Genomic DNA, 16,963 nt, shown 5'->3' on the forward strand with positions numbered 1-16,963 from the left:
ATTTAAAATGTTGTTATTTTTTCAATCAAAACAATACTAAATCAAAATTGTTTGACGATATATCTTTCCTTGGAAAAACAAAGCATACAAATACAATAAATTATTCTTTTAATCTAAAAAAAAGGACTTACATTATTCGCATTAGCCATGTTGGGATACCTTATCGGAAACAAGTGCCGTCGCGCTATATTACACTAGGTCAAATGAAGAATGCAGCTGGAACTTATCTCAACCTTCTTGCACTGATCGTCTGCGCTGACGATTTTCTAATCACCCTGTCCCCTGTACTGGCGCTTTAAAGAGTAACCTCCCCCACCACCCACCCCACCACCATCCTCCCCCCCCCCCCCCCTTTATCCTCTCATGTAGCCGCACCTTCACATCCTTTCTAAGACATTCAGTTTCTAGGATAATGCCCCCCCCCTCTCCCAAAAAAAAAAGTGACGGTCACTCAATGCAGATGTATCTCTATAGTTAACTGCTCGATATAAAAAATAATCTTAGTAAGGCTACTCCGTGTGATCCTCGGTGGAGCATCTGAAATCATCGCAGTGGGATGGCAAAGTCGTCAGCTTCCCTGAAAAGTTCAGTAGAAGGTCCATTCTTTATTTTAACCACGACTCGGTAGGTTATGTAGACAATATGATATGAATACAATGATGCCTTTTTGTTTTATTTCTTTTTTAATCTGATATACTGATATACATATACATTAGTTTGGTGAGTAATGAATTTTACGTTTTTCGTGAAGGTTATCGCTTATCTGTTTCCTTGTTATGACACTAGATTTTGATTTATTTTTGTGTTCTGGCATTTGTGAGGACATTTCTTAATCTTCGTCTGGTGATCTTCAATGACGCCATTATTCTACTTGGCGACCGTTTCCGTTAAATCTTTTATAACATGCCACTTTTTATGGAGGATTGTATGACAGTGTGTCTTTTCTTGGAAAGGGAAAACGCATTAATATAATAAATAGTTTTTCAGCTATACGTAGCTATTTTACATTGAAACCTGAAAGACATAATTCTGATAAATGATTTTTACGTATTTCATTTATCTTTTACCTCCTCATGACATTAAGAATTGATTATTATGGCAGTCTGGCGTTTGTGGCGACGTTTATTAATTTTTTTTTTTTTTTTTTTTTTTTTATGATCTTCAATGTCACTATTACTCTACTTCTTTGACCGCGCCAGATTTATCGTCTTTAGAAACCCCACTATTTGCAAGTTCCGTTTGACAAATAAGAAATTACGGAGTATATGTCACTGAAGCTGGCATTGAGCATTTGTCGCACGCGCATTTTATTTCTGGTGACTGAAAATGTAACATTTCCGATGACTTCCACCTGTAAATCACTTGCTACGGAAGAATTACGGATGGTTATGATCCTACTGTAAAGACGAGGAGATGGAGATGGAGAACAGATAAAGAGTCATTTGGAGATGTGGTTTTTAATTAATTATCTTTTTAATAATTTTACTGCCACGCGTAAAAAATAACTAGTTCCTATGTCTTTTTTCGAGAGTGACGCAGAGATTACAGTGTAGTTACTTAGATCTCAAAAACACAAAACAAACGCAAACGCTCACTCAGCCATTTTATTTATTTATTTATTTATTTATTTATTTATTTATTTATTTATTTATTTATTATCAAAATGTTTATTTATTTAATCTTATAAAATGATTTATTTATTCATTTATTTAAAAGGTTGAGTTATGCACCCCACCTTGTATTAGCCTTTATAAAGTAAAAACAAAATATCCTACGTCGGAAAACTTGAGACACCTTTTTCTATAAATGGTGTACGCCTTACGTTTGTCTTTTAGCTTACCAAATATTTCAAGGACCCTGCTGAAGTGCTGTACAAATGAGACACGAAAAATAAATTTCCCCTTGCCACCACCGCTAATCCTTCTAAACCTACATGTATATTAATAAATCTGTCCGTCCTGGAAAAGATTGACTTGAGGTAAGGTAAAAAAAAAAGAAGGAGAAAAAACAAAAAACACAGTAATGAGTACAGTTATTTCCGCTTCCATTTTTGAAAAATGGCCTCGTCGAGAAGCGTAGACGATATTTTAGGACTCGAAATTTCTGTCTGTCCCTTTCCCTCTCAAAATTCTCTCGTAGAATACCATTCAGGTCAACTTTTCACTCCCTGGCAGCCCTGACATGGGGTCACCAAACAAAATGAACAGGGAAATATAAAAATCTAACAACAAGCCCATTTTCTCCTCTCCAATTTATTCAAAACGCACGTGTTGGAATTTGCCGACGACAAGTAGGCCCACATGTATAAAACGCACGCGGAGAAGGTTGCAAATCATACGCCTTCAAAATGGTGATGCCAAGCGTTATCGTCTGCTTTCTCCTTTTGGGCGCTGCTGCTGCTGCTAATTTTCGGGAAGTCGACTTACTTCCTAGAGAAGAAGGTAGGATCATTTTGGAGTCTAGTGCAATTTAAAGAACAAAGGGGTGAATTTAAGGCGCAAAATCATAATCATCATAATTTGTGTTGGTTGCAATTTCGATATTTTTTTCGTAGTACAAGACTTTAAATTCACTTTTCTCATTTACGACAGAGAATGTACCTTAACTTGTACTTTTAATGTATATACATATATATATTTTTTTAATATGCTTAAACTGTAATGCACAATAATATTGGTATTGTGAAATTGTGTTTCTATAAAGTGAGAGCGAGATTTTTAAGGTTGCTAATGTTTATTATTAATTCGACGGACTTTTAATTTAAGTTTTCTTTATCGTAGGGTTTCTTTGCTATTCCTGCAACTATGCTGCCTACGGCATAAGTAAGTACATGAATACACACGTTTCGTTTGGTTTATTATTCTTTTCTCATCTTGAAAAAGACAGATAAACCTCAGAATGTACAATAAATAAATAAATAAGAACTAAAAAGTCATTTCTGATTTTAGTTGGATATTGCATGATGTAAATTTCATTTTTTCTTTATTATATTATTTATTTACCAATTTATTTATTTTATTGTATCGTATTTTCATTTTATTATATACTGTATGTATAGTTTTGATATGCTTTGCCAGTTTAATATGGACGCTCCCTCAAGTAGATCTTGACTTTTTTACTATGTATGGTGACATTGAAGAATCTCAACAACAACATGTATTAAAATCGGAACACAGAATATGTATTAAAATCGGAACATATGGCATAATGCTTTGGTAAAGCAGGATATTTGGTAATTTTTGAAATTGTAGAAAGTAATATAGAATTAAAATTAGCTGGAAACCGATAAGTGCTGAAGTTGTGTGCAGTTTAAAGGTGGCAAGAGGTTAAGATAACATTTTCTGTCAGTATTCGGAATCGTTTTACTAGGGTAAAACGTTTTACTAAGGTTTTACGTTTACTAAATCCACTTGTTATAATCAAAATAACTCTAAAACGACTGACTCTGTTTTTGATTCTAAGTTTCACGGACTTCAAAAAAGTAACTAAGGAACAAGGAGTATACAGAACTCTCGTTCAACCACGCGAGACGTCATTCAGGAATTCACATCTCGCGTGAGACGACGAAAACTCCACACGACTTCAGGTGTCAATCCTTTACACGTTCATCTTCTTTTCCAGCAACTTATTTCAACACTTTCAAGGAGTGTTCCGACCCATACAGAAACAGTCACGTGGTGTCAACAGTAAGATGTTCCACTGCTTGCTTCTCACGCCATGACAAGAACGGATGTAAGCAATACATTTTTATCTTTTCTTCAATATAATTTCAATTATGAATATATGTACATTTTCAATGCAGAAAAATTGCTAATCGAAATCACAGTTTATTAAAACAGAGGAAGGGTTTTGTGGAGGGGATAGGCACAAGGTACATTTAAAGGAATTTTATTTACAGTGACAGTATAAATTTTCACGAGCGCTTTGGTGAATAAAAAGTTAAATTCGTCCGCGATTGGCATAAAAATGAGAACGCCAATTTTCTTCCAAAGGTCTATTTGTACACAAGGAACAGAACGTTTTTGAATAATTCAAGTCTTGCTCAGCCAGTTTCCTCATACTATCTTCACCGAAACTATTTCAGTTATCTACCGAGGCTGTTTCGCTGGTAACCTGAACGTCGACGCCAGTCAAGATGGCTGCGGAAGCCAAGAAGGAGCCAACTGGTGCTTCTGTCGTGGCAACCTCTGCAATGACGTCATCCCCCATGCCACCTGTCCTTTCAAGGGGATTGGTCACCGCCACAAGCGCTGTGTTTGTGAACCCCCCAGAATTGCTGGGGCAGCACCGGCGTGTTAGATTCAAGCATTGAAATTTGAGTTACATTCCCTCCGACATGGTTTTACCTTTTGTGCCGCGCGTAACGCCTGAGTGTCACTTAGTGTAAAAGAGTTGGAAGAGTTGGAAATTGGAATATAGATAAATAGAAAAAACCAATGTAGGCAAAATAATGGAGAGAAATGAATAAACTCTTAATCAAAGTATTTGCTTATTTCTTTGTTTGTCTTAGTACTTGGTATAGTAAGTACATTTTTCTATCGTATCAAAATCCCTCGCCAATTTTTAAGGAAACATTATGTAAGACAATGACCTCAATAACCTTTCTCAGAGAGAGAGAGAGAGAGAGCTTGAGAGAGAGAGAGAGAGCTTGAGAGAGAGAGAGAGAGAGAGCTTGAGAGAGAGAGAGAGAGAGAGAGAGAGAACTTGAGAGAGAGAGAGAGAGAGAGAGAGAGAGAGAGAGAGAGAGAGAGAGAGAGACCTTTCATCAAAAGACAAAAAAATCTGCTGATCCAATACATTAAGCCAGACTGTAATCAACGGACAATCAACTTTTAAGGATAAAACCAACATACAGATATTATATTTATTGGAATTTTGTTAATTATCTTTTAATGAATGTAGATGAATGTAGTCCATGGATTTTCCGTAGGTTAGTTTAAACTGTGTTTTCCTTCTCCGTTTTTTTTTTATTAACAATGGAACTATACACACCCTTTTATTCTTCCTTAGAATGTAACTCACAGGAAGTACAGACTTGACATTTAATATGGAATATTTCAGTTTTAAAGGTATACCTAGGTAAAAATGCCTTCTTTTTTCAAAAAACTCAGATCTCACATAAGATATCTGACTGGAGAAGTATGAAGTCAGGTGTGTCGCTACCAATTAACTGACTACCAAGTCTGTTGCACTGCTGCATTGTGTAATATGCAGTGATTTAATTGTCTGGTGCTCCTTTGGGCTGGTCAAAGCTTGGCTTTGATGAAGCATGGTTCTGTCAAAAAAGTATCCATATGTCGGCAACTACTGTATCGAAGAATTTGAAATTTTGCATGCAAACGGTCTGTTTTGCAGTGCGTAAAATGAATTAAGCAGTGTTTTTTAAAATTGTTAAGCTGTGCCAGAATGGCGCGAAAAAGACAGACATTGCCAGACAGATTATTGTGTCAAACGGAATGGTCTGCACAATCTTATAGGGTTATGCCCAGACTGATGCACCTACACAGAGACCACGCCCAATGTATCGACATCTTACCACCAGGTTACAGGACTCACTGTCCTTCAGGATATGCTGCTGCAATTAAACAGAAACCATCCACTCCGTTTTGAATGAGGGGCAAATTGTCACCAAAACGCGTTTTTTCAAGGCTCTTAGCGAACACCAAAATGGTTTCAGCAGGTTAGGATATCAGGCGACCTCTGAGGAAGCCACTGTAAACAGCTAAACAGCGTAGTCTGTTTCTCTAATGAATTGGGGACCCTGACCATTTTTGGGTAGAACACTGAAATCGCGTGCCTTTCTTTATTGAAGTCAGATTTCACCCGTACCGCTAAAATGGTCAAAACAGAGTTTACAGACATCCTGAAGAGGCCTACGACAAGACGTGTGCCACTTTTTAAGTGACTAGGGTCATTGGAAGCATCACTATTTGGAGTGGATACCACATTGGTGCCAAAACACTAATGGAAGTCATCGATGAAAACCTGAACCAGATCAAATAGAGGAATTCTCTGGGAACCACTTGACCATCATTTGATAGGGGGCACCTTAGGAACAATTTTAGGTTGCACGATGAGATTGCCGGTTCACACAGAGCACTTTTAATAGCAGATAACTTACAGAACCAAGGGAATGAGCAGCTACCTTGGTCATCAAAATCGCCGTATTTGAACCACAGAGACAATATGTGGCTAGGTCATTACTCGCTGTATCAACGGCCTGTATGTCCTACAACAAAACTGAACCAAACTGGCCAAGTCTTAACCGTTGCCTGAAATTTTATTCCAGATTAAACTCTAAAACCCATTCTAAGGAATGCCTTGTCGCTTGAAAGCTCTGGTAGCGGCAAGATGAGGTCCGACGTAACAGCGACCACTGCTGTGACTAGACACCCACACGAGGGGCCTTTGTGGGGCGTGTAACTCTTTTAAAGACGATAATTAGGAAAATATGGAGATCGAAAATATCGCTTTCAATGGTTGTCGTATGACTTAAAATAGGCAATGTATTTTTGTTTGCTTCACTGGCGAATTCAATTAATGGACTCATGTCACAATAACATCGAACAGATTATCAAAAGTTTTTAAAACACGATTTTAATCCTTATTTTCATTTATCAGTCAGCAAAATAGGAAAAAAACTGATTAATTATGATTTGGAAAAAATATTCCATATTAAATGTCAAGTCTGTAAATTGAAATTGTTACATGTTCTGTCATCAGAAATGAAATGCGCGTGCGACAAACGCTTAATGCTAATTTGAGTGACATATACTTCGTAACTTCAAATTTATCAAACGGAGCTTGTAAACAATGGAGTTTTATAAAAGATGAATCGGGAATATTCAACTAGTAGACTAAATTGTCAGAGATGATCACCTGAAAGAAGTTTAAGTAACGTCCTCACGAACGCCAAAACGCCAAATTCAATCAAAATTTAATGCTATAACAAGGAAGAGATGAGAGATAACCTTCACCAAAAAGCGTAAAAACCAACATGCATAACCCTTCATTTATTGATGTCATTCAAAATTAAATAGTAAAAAAAATGAAAGGCATCATTGAAATAATATCGCACCTTGTAAATAAGTCATCTATTTTCAACAGGAAAAATTATTTTTAAACCAGTGGTCATACATTATTTGAGTACACGACGCTGCGCCTTTTTCGCGCCGTCTTTGTGGGTCCACTGAGAATTTTACGGCATAATTTGAGGAGATAAAACAATCCCTGAAGAGCCGCGTGTACCAAAACACAAAGCCACACAAGCTATGTCGGTGTTATGATTCTGCTGTGTTCAGACAGTCCCATTCCATTGATGCTGCCTTCTCTATGTGAGACCCCATCATCATGGACATTGTAAAAGATTGGTTTAGGGTAGTGAAAAAAGCCATGAGAGTAGAACAGCCGAACATTAACAAACGGTGGAGGGGGGTGGGCGGGGAAGGGGGGTCCAAATATCCGTGCCAGGTCATGGGACAGGGTGATCAAAGCTGTTCAGCGCAGATTATTTAACGAGACTGAGAATAGTTCTAAATGCATTCTTTATTTGATCCAGTGTAATAGCGGGACGGCTATTTCGAATAATGTAAGTCCAAGTCCCGGTGTAACAGGAATGGAAGTCCCACTAGGAACCGTAGTCCGTAGTCCGTAGTTACTTTGCACAGGTGACATTCGTACTATATACTAACCCCAATACTCCAACTAACCCTAACCCAGTGGCGGATTTAGAGGGGGGGGGGGGGGTCAAGGGGGTCCTGCCCCCCCCTTCCCGCCTTTCGGTTTCTGAAAAATATATCATACCAATATTTCTCTCTTGAAATTAGAATTTTGACTAGCTAAATCATAGTTCTAAACCGCACCAAAGGGCACTGTTTGCTCTCCAAAACACAGAGCGATGTTGTATTGATCACACATTTTTTTTACTTTGATACCATTCTTTCTAAATATTATGTAGGCTTTAAAAGACAGAGGTTCGTTGAAAGATTACATGATTACATGGCCATTTTAACACTTTTTCCCGAAAATGATATATTGGAAAATGGTCTTTGCCTACTGTTTTTTTTCTGTTTTTTAAGAACGAAAGCCTGCAATCAGTGGCAGATTTAGTGGGGGTTCTGAAAAAAAATCACATCAATGGTCCCCTCTTGAAATTTGAATTTTGACTAGCTGAATCATAGTTCTCAACCGTACCAAATAGCACCGTTCGCCCTTTACTAAATTTTGGGGGGCACTTCAGCGGGCCCCGAACCCCACGCCAAGGGGGGGGGGGGGCTTCGCATCCGCGGACCCCCCTTCTGATAATCCTGGATCCGCCCCTGCTAACCTGTACTTATCATATGGGAGCCCCGACTTCCATTCCCAGGACTTCTATTCCTGTTACACCGGCTTAGATTTAAAGAATAATTCATTGTCTTTACATGCTTTGTTTTTCTCCAAGGCAAGATATATCGTGGAGCAATCATGTGTAAAGGGAACTTTTGCGACTTAGCTAAAACTGTTTCTGAACTTGGACATCCGACTTCCGTCTACATAAAGTCGACTAAGCTATGCTACTAACAATTGACGCACAGTGAATAAAACAGACATTTCTTAGTGGGCTATTGTCGTTCCTTGGAGTACAAAAATAGTTAGGACAATCACAATCGGGTAAAGTAAAAAGACCAATGACAAAAACGATTAAAGAAGTATTTATTCTTGATGAAATGCAACTTAGTCGGCTAAGATCCCAAGCTTTCTTGGCTAAGACCGATTCCCACACTTTCCCGCGCTTTAAACGTATAAGCAGACTCCAAGGCTAAGTCCAAGTCCCAACTACTGCTAACAATAACACTCAAAAGTCTAACACGTCCTTTTACGTTGACCCTTAACGGCGAAGACGATGACGACAATGATGATAACCATGAAATTAATGATCAAATTCTCTAAACAATTCTTTATATAGATATCAAAATATGTGTGTAGAGTTTTTCGTCCGTCACTGCTTCCACGTGATATGGTATGGTGGACACGCCGTCGGAACTTTTTTTGCGTTTTGCGCTTTTCAACAGTGCCATTCTTGAAGTGAAAACGAAAAAAAAAAAAACATGGATTATCTCAATAAGTATATCTATAATTGATTATTTACTTAAAATGTTCAGTGTACACTCTGCTTATACAGCGGCAGATGTAATTTTTTCCACTTCCATATACAGATAGATAATTAAGGATAGAGGAATATATTATTTGATATTGCGCTGACCCATATATATACTCCACCCTGAGAACCAGAGGCAGATCAATGACTTGTCAAAGCAAAGTACAATAGTCTGTTATGGCTGATATGCAGGGTGCTATACCACCCATTGAAAACAAGCCTGCCAAGATTACTTCCCTTTACTCAATATAAGAAAATTACAAGAAAAACAACGAAGAAATAATTATCTGTCACTCATTTAATTGACTGATCTACTCATACAGAAATTAATCAATTGACTACAGTTAAGAAGCAGACAGTTAAGTCATAGTCTTGGGTCTCACCTGCGAGGATTTTTATCCCTGTTTGCGTGGGTTAAAGATGTATATCGTCCCAGCGCGGGATCCACGCGCTCAAATCCCAACACGGATGCTTTTAGCCTGGAATGAGAATTTCGCCTTTAAGGAACTTGACAAATGTGAATATTATAGTTTTTACAACTGCATTTAAAGTATGTACAACAAAGAGTAGGACTGAAATTTTCAATTTTTATGCTAAAGAATTTTTTCACTTCAGTGATCAGATATTTTGGTTGTACTATAATTTCTTCACAACAAAAGCAAAAATAAGTTTTTAGCTTTCTTATTTAATTTACATATCTATTTAATTATCTGTCTCTTTTTCACTTTAATATTGAGCCTAATCCCTGGCACCGAAATATTTGCGAGAAAAGACTTGAAGAAGTTTCTGGTGACGTAAGCTGACAAAAAATACATATATATTTCAAATATTAAAAAAATTAATTTACAAATAAAAAACTTAAAAAATTAGTAATAATAATAAAAAGTTGGGTTCAACTGACCTCAGGGCCATGTCGTCGTCCTCTCCGCCCCACCCCCAGTACTCGTTGGAGTAACCGTTGACCTTCAGAAAATGTTCACGGGGAAATTTTAGCACACCACCAACAAGTGACTTGTACAGGGTTCTGGGATATGGAAAGAAAAGAAATAAGCTAGTCAACGTATGATATACAAGTGTAATGGAATTATCTTTAACGTGAGATGAAACCTTTTAAAATTGAAAATGTAAAGCGAGATATAGCAATACGAATAAAACTGCATTACTGCATTTACTATAGGTATACAACAAACGTACTTGTAAATGTATTAGCCACATAATGGTTGAGAGGGGAATGGGATGTGAGAAAGATATGGAACGAGAGACAGAGACAGAAAGAGAGAGAGTGAGAGTGAGAGTGTGAAAGAGAGAATGGGAGAGAGTGGTTCTTATTCTGTATCATTCATAGATGATAAATTCATCAAAATAGAGAACAGATATAAAATATTAGATATATTAAAATAACACATGCGAAATATGTATTTAATCCAAAGGTACTTCACAGTCATCAACATATTTCGTTTAAATATCTACAATGAATAAGTTTTTCCTCAGTCATATCACAGTCTTCAAAACAGAAAGAAAGATGAAATAAGAAGAAAACAACAGCCATCGAATTTTTAATTTCCGTTTTAAAGGAATTAGAAAAATATATCAAAATATTTTTTTTACTTTAAGATGACCGGATTACTCCACTCTCACTCTCAAAGGCCGAGAAGTAACTCTCTTTAATACCAGTATACTTTCGTACTCTGTGGGCACGTTCACAATGGCATTATCGTTCTATGTAGATCGATCCAACTCTGCCGGGACTCTCGCCGAATGCAATCAGCTTTAGGATGTGAATGTCTTACGCCTGCTTCTCCAGAAGGCGTGTCATTCGGTTATGATTACATTCAGCGAGAGTCCCTGCAAAGTAGAACGAAGAACGATAGTTTCACTGTGAGCGTGCCCTGAGATATTGGGTACCTGAACGATAGGCTGAAAGAAACCAAACTGAAACAAACAAAAAAACAACTATACACACTTGTACTTATCTTGACTCGGAGCAGACGACATATGAAGAGGAGTGTCATGACAGCCGTAACTGTTCCGATCGTCTTCCGGCACTAGATCCACGTCATGGAAGATGACGCACTGGAAGTCGAACAATTTGGCGGCTTCGAGATATCCAGCGTTCATGACGCGACCCTTGTTCCAAGTGCCTACACCTGCCTGATACATGTAAATATATAATTTGATTTAGTTATTTTTATAATGGTAATCATAATATAATATTTTCCTGAAAATGTCAGCACTTTTTCCCCAAATCACCTACGCATACCATATCCAAAAGTGATCACAGGCGTACAATACATATACACGCTTTCCCATATTGAAGTTTGTAGGTTTTTTGTCTCTTTTTGAATGAAAGGAGAGAATGATGATTTCACTCGAATAGGCAAAAAAATTCATAACTTGAAATAGATGCAAACACAATCAAGAATAACAAACTGTGTTTACACAGGATAAACCTGACTTGAATAGAAAACTCGTTTACCTGTTCCACTAAAAAGATTCAGTAGTGTAACTGTTGTCGCTGCAAGAAAGGGTGAAGATAGCGTAACAACACGGAAAGGTGATGTCTGCGGTTACGATACGGGATGATGATGGCAACTCGGTGGCTGAAAAAGAAAATGAACATATTTTTTTCAATCAAAAGCGAAACTATAACAGATAAACAGCGCAATAGCACGGGTGGATGTCACATAGGCTACACCTTGGTAACGAGCGGTGTACATGACATTTAGGCCTACCAAGAGGGCTCTCGTGAAAAATATACACACCCTACTCTCTGATATCACAGTGGTCTCCAGTGCATCTCTGAAGAAGAGATTTGACAGTTCTATATGAGGCTACTAGCGACACCTGTGGTCAAACAGTAGACTGACCGCGTCTATATGCGTGACAGCTGTAAACAGCTTCTGCATGGGCCTGGGTGTTTTCTTTGCTTTTTTCTATTCTTCGTTGTAACGAAGATAGATAAAGATAGAACTAATTAAAGGCACACTAATGAGTTTGAAAATCCCCAAAATGCTTATTTTTGCCACCCAGAAGTTCTTATAAAACCTTATATACACGTTGAAAAGTTATGAAGAGACATGAAATTTCATTTCGGTTTGCTTTAACGAATTGCTTTAGATTTCCCTGTGAACTCTGTAAACAAAAATAAATAAATAAATAAAAAGATGGCGCCGTACGTAAATCAGTTTAAACGAAGACTACCAAAGAATAAGTCGACAAAGTTGGATTTCGAAAAGACCACATAGCAAATTGTGCTTACCCTAGACCAAGTGGTAAAAATATACCTCGACATTTATACTGGACAATCGTTCTAAATGCTGATATTCTAAAGTTGACATTATTAGCCAGTACAAGGTAATCTCAGTAGGAAAAGCCAAGCTAAAATATCAAAGTATGTCTCTGCTTCGAAATAGACTACGATGGGCACTGGTCCATATCAAACTTAAGATAATTTAATCGTTAAACTGGCCCCCAGTACTAGACTGAAGACATACTGTACTGTGAGCGAAAGACCCGTATGTGGCAACTGCCTTGAAATTTCAACTTTCCCCTTTATCGCCAAGGCCCACCATGTTTACCAGTTATACAATAATAATAATAATAATAATAATAATAATAATAATAATAATAATAATAATAAATAAACAAACAAATAAATAAATAAATAAATAATAGGCTGAGACCATTACTATCCAAAACCCCGTTTTCGGGTTCTAAAAGAATTATATTTTTACTATCACTAGTGAAATCTACCAATTTTCATAAACTAAAGGATAATGACTCAAAAACTCGAATCAAAAAACTAAAAAAACGAACTTCGATTTCTCAAATCTGTGCAAGATTTGGTACCATAATACCTTGGTGATTGGCGGCAAAATGTAGAGATTTCTAAAAGAAAAAAATTGAATAAAAATTAAAGTCTAACGCCCTCTGCAGGCCTATAAGTGTACCTTGATTTGCAGTCTGTCGGTTGCCATTTTCCCCAAGTCATGGCAGGCATAGCGTGTTTTATGTCCTCTAGAGTACTTGTAACGTTAAAGTCTATGGTAATGCGACCAACTGAAATAAATAAAACATGGGAATAATTAAAGACATACACTTTGTGCAGGAGCTTGATAAAACAAAATAGATTCCCCTTGAACATAAAGGGGCGTCATTTCCAGAACCGCTGAGACATACTCGTTTATAAACTAGATAGCGTGTTCCCTATTCCTAATTTTACAATGAAATTCACCATTCTCTTTATTGCGGGAGTGTCTAAATGAGCTTGGAGTCTGTGAACAGATTTGTACATTGTTTTCCGTGACATTCACATTTTTCTTAAAAATAAAAAAAATCTGTTATAAAAATATCAAACCTGGTGTGTCTTTAAACAAGGGGAAACGAGTTAATGTGGGAAAATGATTACATTTAGCGACAGCCCTCGCTGCATTGGAGCGATCTACGTAGACCGATAGTATTAATGGGAATGAGCCCTTAGTAAAACTGTTAGGGGGTAATTATCTTTACCCCCTAAATTCCATTTAAGCCGGTTAGTTGATAGCAATTTAGTGAGACTCCCCAGGGAGTTAGACCGATCCAGATGGATAGATCTAGGCATGGAAACCCAGTCTTGGAACTTTTCAACACTGTCGTCCGTCACAAATGTTTTCATGTTGACTTGGCCGTACAAATTAAGGTAGGATTACAAGGAGTGATTGTGTACACTACAACTAATCGAAACTTGTAAACTGATATTCTAATTGGGACTTAAAACACATAAAAATATGATTAAAACAACACCATCATCAGCTTTAAAAAAGCGGAATTTCAGTAATATACCCGGGAGCTGAAAACGATGGCGATATACGTCATGGGTGCCATTCATTACGGCCATGTTAAATACAATGTTTTTTCTATGAATGAATACAGCGGAGCGTCCATTGTGCATTGATCTTTTTTCAAAAATTATTCGGGTCAAAAGTTCACCGTCTAAAACTATAAGGAAGTTAAAGTACACAGTTAAAACTTGTTATCAATGAACGTTGGTGGAATCTGGGGAACATTATTGCTTAAAATCAGATCTCCAATTTCAGAGAGCACCTTTTCACTCATTCACAAATTCCATGTTTTCCTCACTCCCCTCTCTCTCTCCAACTTTTTTTTAGTTCACACCATTTTTCTACCTCTTTTTTATCTTTCAGATATTAAAGTTAACCACTCACAATTAAGCAACATAACTCACCGAGCGTGTGCGGATAAGCAAGACAGGGTTCTTGAGATTCCTCCAATTCTTCAAGATTACCAGTCCTCTTTCCTCTCCTAGCGTTGTATACCGGCGCAGACTTTACTTTCCCATCTTCACACTCACGAGATGGCCTCGATAATTTTGCCAAATAAAACACATTAAGTACTACCTGGAAAACGACCAACCCGACCAGAACATGGACCACATTCACATGCATATTTCCTCGCTCTTTATGAATTGTAACAGGCCAGAGATTTTTACTAATTCTGCGCATTGTTGGTGCCGCCCCAGTATGAATTAACGGGGAGGAGAATATACGGGATCCGTCTTCGAGCTTCAGTGTCCGTAATACCAGTGCAGTCTCACGTCCGTTATTCTAGCTGCTGTTCAATAAATGGCGGCACTTCTTAATAACGCAAACGATCCTGAAAATGAGGTTTATTGATTGAATAAAAAAACTCAATTCAGTTTACAAAGTGGCGGGTAAGACTTTCCTGTGTCATTTTTGGGGTCATCTAAATGCTTAACAAGACGTTTAGAGATGGCAAAATGTATAGAGTAACCCGGAGTCGTTTAACTCTCTGCCCTTCCTATGGCAGTCTCGTCCTAACAAGACATTTAGCGAGTACGAAATGAATGGAGTAACCCGTTTCATCTGACGTGTTTGGATGTTTAGGGAATTCTCTAGACGAGATGGCAAAAAAAAAGAAAAAACAATAACATAAGCCATCCATTTTAAAACAAGTTACCTTAACAGAGACAAACTATTCAATGGGACTGTAATCAGAATTTTCCAAATTTGCTTTGAATTAAATGAAAAGTAACTTACAGCTCAGTATTGGCCTATAACAACTTACTACCCAGTAGTAACGTCACGCACGAAAAATATTTATATTTTCCGTTCGTCATTCCCATGCTAAATAATTGTTGTAAGATACGTTATTCACTAATACATGTAAAAATAAGCTCAATATTGGTCTATAACAACTTACTAGTAAAACCATGCACGAACGCTTGCCCCGAACCTTTGCCTCAAAGTATGTTATTCCATGTGGATTTTCCTTTTTGTTGAAATATAGGCCTATTTTGTCTGTACAGAGCATGGAGTAATATATCGTTCACGATATATTTTCATGGTACAGAGAGTTAATAAAAGTCCCACTGCGTGACTGCCTCTGGGACATTTTCACAGACTATATAGAATTACGTTAACTTACGTGGAATGAATCACTGTTTGTGTTTTGAAGTCCAGACAGCTGATCTGAGAGAAGATCTGAGAGAAGAGATCCTGATCTCAGAGAAAATCTGAGAGAAGAGAGCGCTGATCTGAGAGAAAATCTGAGAGAAGAGAGCGCTGATCTCAGAGAAGCACGGCCTTGCGACTTCCTTAATTTTACATATACACACGCCTTACCATTACTCATGCAGAATTTGAATATGCGTGTGTGTGTGTGTGTGTGTGTGTGTGTGTGTGTGTGTGTGTCTGAGAGAGAGAGAGAGAGAGAGAAAGAAAGAGGGAGGGAGAGAGACACGGATAAAGGTAACGGGCCAAAAGAAAAGCAGAGGGGGGTATGGGAATGAGGAGAGAGGGGGAGAGGAAGGGGGATAAGTATACATTTGATCTTTATAGTATAACAGCTACAATGACAGGCATTTCCGACAACTGATGAATTTACTACATATGTAAGAACAAGGTATCTGGGTGCTTAAAATATATGACACGTGTTCACCTCGATGTCAAATCTGCATACTTTCCGTTTGTCATTTCCATGCCAAATGATCGTTGTAAGATATGTAATTCACTGATAAAAATAAAGCGGATCAATTCTTTAACAGAATGAGCAATGCTGGTAGATAGCATTTATTTCTGCAAACTACAACACATTCTCTTAAAGAGATCCACAAGTACGCCAACAAAAGAGATTAATTCAGTCCCGTCTTCCTTTCGAAAGCATCCCACAAGCCTCGTGGAAAATTTCTGGTCATTTGGTACACCCAAAAGAAAATGCACAAAAGCCTTATTCACAAACGACGAAAATGAAGAGATTGAAAAGCGGAAAAGTCTTTAAGTGATGACTCGATCCATGATGAATATATTAATTGAAAAAAAAGGCATGATAACCTTACCTTATTTCTTTAACAGCGAATAACTTTATCAAATTTCAACCACAATTCTTTCTGGCTATATCTCCTATCTAAATGCCTGGTCTACTCTCGAATTCGAATATATCTATGTGTAACTAGTACCGCACAAAGCGCCATAGGTCTACAGTTTACGATGAAGTGCTTCGTGTAAAACTGGGTCTTCGATTATTTTCACCCTCACAGATGCAATTGCTGGAGGCTAATGAAGAGCAAAAAGAGACAACTGAATACATATGTTGTTTATCACTCTGACACGAAAAAAGGAGGGCGAGGGGGGGTGATGCGGTTAACAGCGGAGGAATTTCCTGTGGCAACTAACATTTGGGACTTCATTTAGTCCCTGATTAAAAGGTTGCACCGCAAGTGGTTTGTTTTGCCAGAATTCTCAGATAAGAGAGTCAATCTTTCAAAGATTGACCTGTATGAATTCCGTAGCCGATCGCTGTAAAACAATG

The 16,963-nt window shown here is 37.6% G+C and overlaps 2 protein-coding genes across 2 annotated transcripts; one reads left to right on the plus strand and one right to left on the minus strand.

Moving 5' to 3' along the window:
* Positions 1–2,285: 2,285 nt before the first annotated feature.
* LOC106153474 (uncharacterized) lies at positions 2,286–4,492 on the plus strand. The gene is made up of 4 exons (XM_013527414.2): positions 2,286–2,441; positions 2,781–2,822; positions 3,622–3,732; positions 4,085–4,492. Exons 1-4 carry the CDS (start codon positions 2,348–2,350, stop codon positions 4,297–4,299), a joined length of 462 nt encoding a protein of 153 aa, XP_013382868.2. The 5' UTR covers positions 2,286–2,347; the 3' UTR covers positions 4,300–4,492.
* Positions 4,493–8,677: 4,185 nt separating this feature from the next.
* LOC106153459 (beta-1,4-galactosyltransferase 4-like) lies at positions 8,678–16,963 on the minus strand. The gene is made up of 8 exons (XM_013527398.2): positions 16,491–16,963; positions 14,361–14,788; positions 13,087–13,195; positions 11,613–11,736; positions 11,100–11,287; positions 10,038–10,160; positions 9,520–9,615; positions 8,678–9,057 (listed from the first exon to the last, which is right to left on the minus strand). The coding sequence occupies exons 5-8, from the start codon at positions 11,252–11,254 to the stop codon at positions 8,937–8,939; spliced, it is 495 nt and encodes a 164-aa protein (XP_013382852.2). The 5' UTR covers positions 11,255–11,287; positions 11,613–11,736; positions 13,087–13,195; positions 14,361–14,788; positions 16,491–16,963; the 3' UTR covers positions 8,678–8,936.

The sequence above is a fragment of the Lingula anatina genome, chromosome 10 (assembly GCF_051362555.1).
Source record: "Lingula anatina isolate TDL-2025a chromosome 10, LinAna3.0, whole genome shotgun sequence".
In the NCBI taxonomy this organism is placed as follows: domain Eukaryota; kingdom Metazoa; phylum Brachiopoda; class Lingulata; order Lingulida; family Lingulidae; genus Lingula; species Lingula anatina.

What these genes read in the sequence shown, in the direction of transcription:
- LOC106153459 (XM_013527398.2), bottom strand. Translation starts at nt 11,254, where the DNA reads ATGAACGCTGGATATCTCGAAGCCGCCAAATTGTTCGACTTCCAGTGC. An exon ending in CCGAGTCAAGATAAGTACAA is followed by an intron (nt 10,161 to 11,099) that starts GTGTGTATAGTT and finishes TCCATATCCCAG; the next exon opens with AACCCTGTACAAGTCACTTG. An exon ending in AGGGATAAAAATCCTCGCAG is followed by an intron (nt 9,058 to 9,519) that starts GTGAGACCCAAG and finishes TTTCACTTCAAG; the next exon opens with AATGGCACTGTTGAAAAGCG.
- LOC106153474 (XM_013527414.2), top strand. Translation starts at nt 2,348, where the DNA reads ATGGTGATGCCAAGCGTTATCGTCTGCTTTCTCCTTTTGGGCGCTGCT. An exon ending in CTATGCTGCCTACGGCATAA is followed by an intron (nt 2,823 to 3,621) that starts GTAAGTACATGA and finishes CTTCTTTTCCAG; the next exon opens with CAACTTATTTCAACACTTTC. An exon ending in ACGCCATGACAAGAACGGAT is followed by an intron (nt 3,733 to 4,084) that starts GTAAGCAATACA and finishes AAACTATTTCAG; the next exon opens with TTATCTACCGAGGCTGTTTC.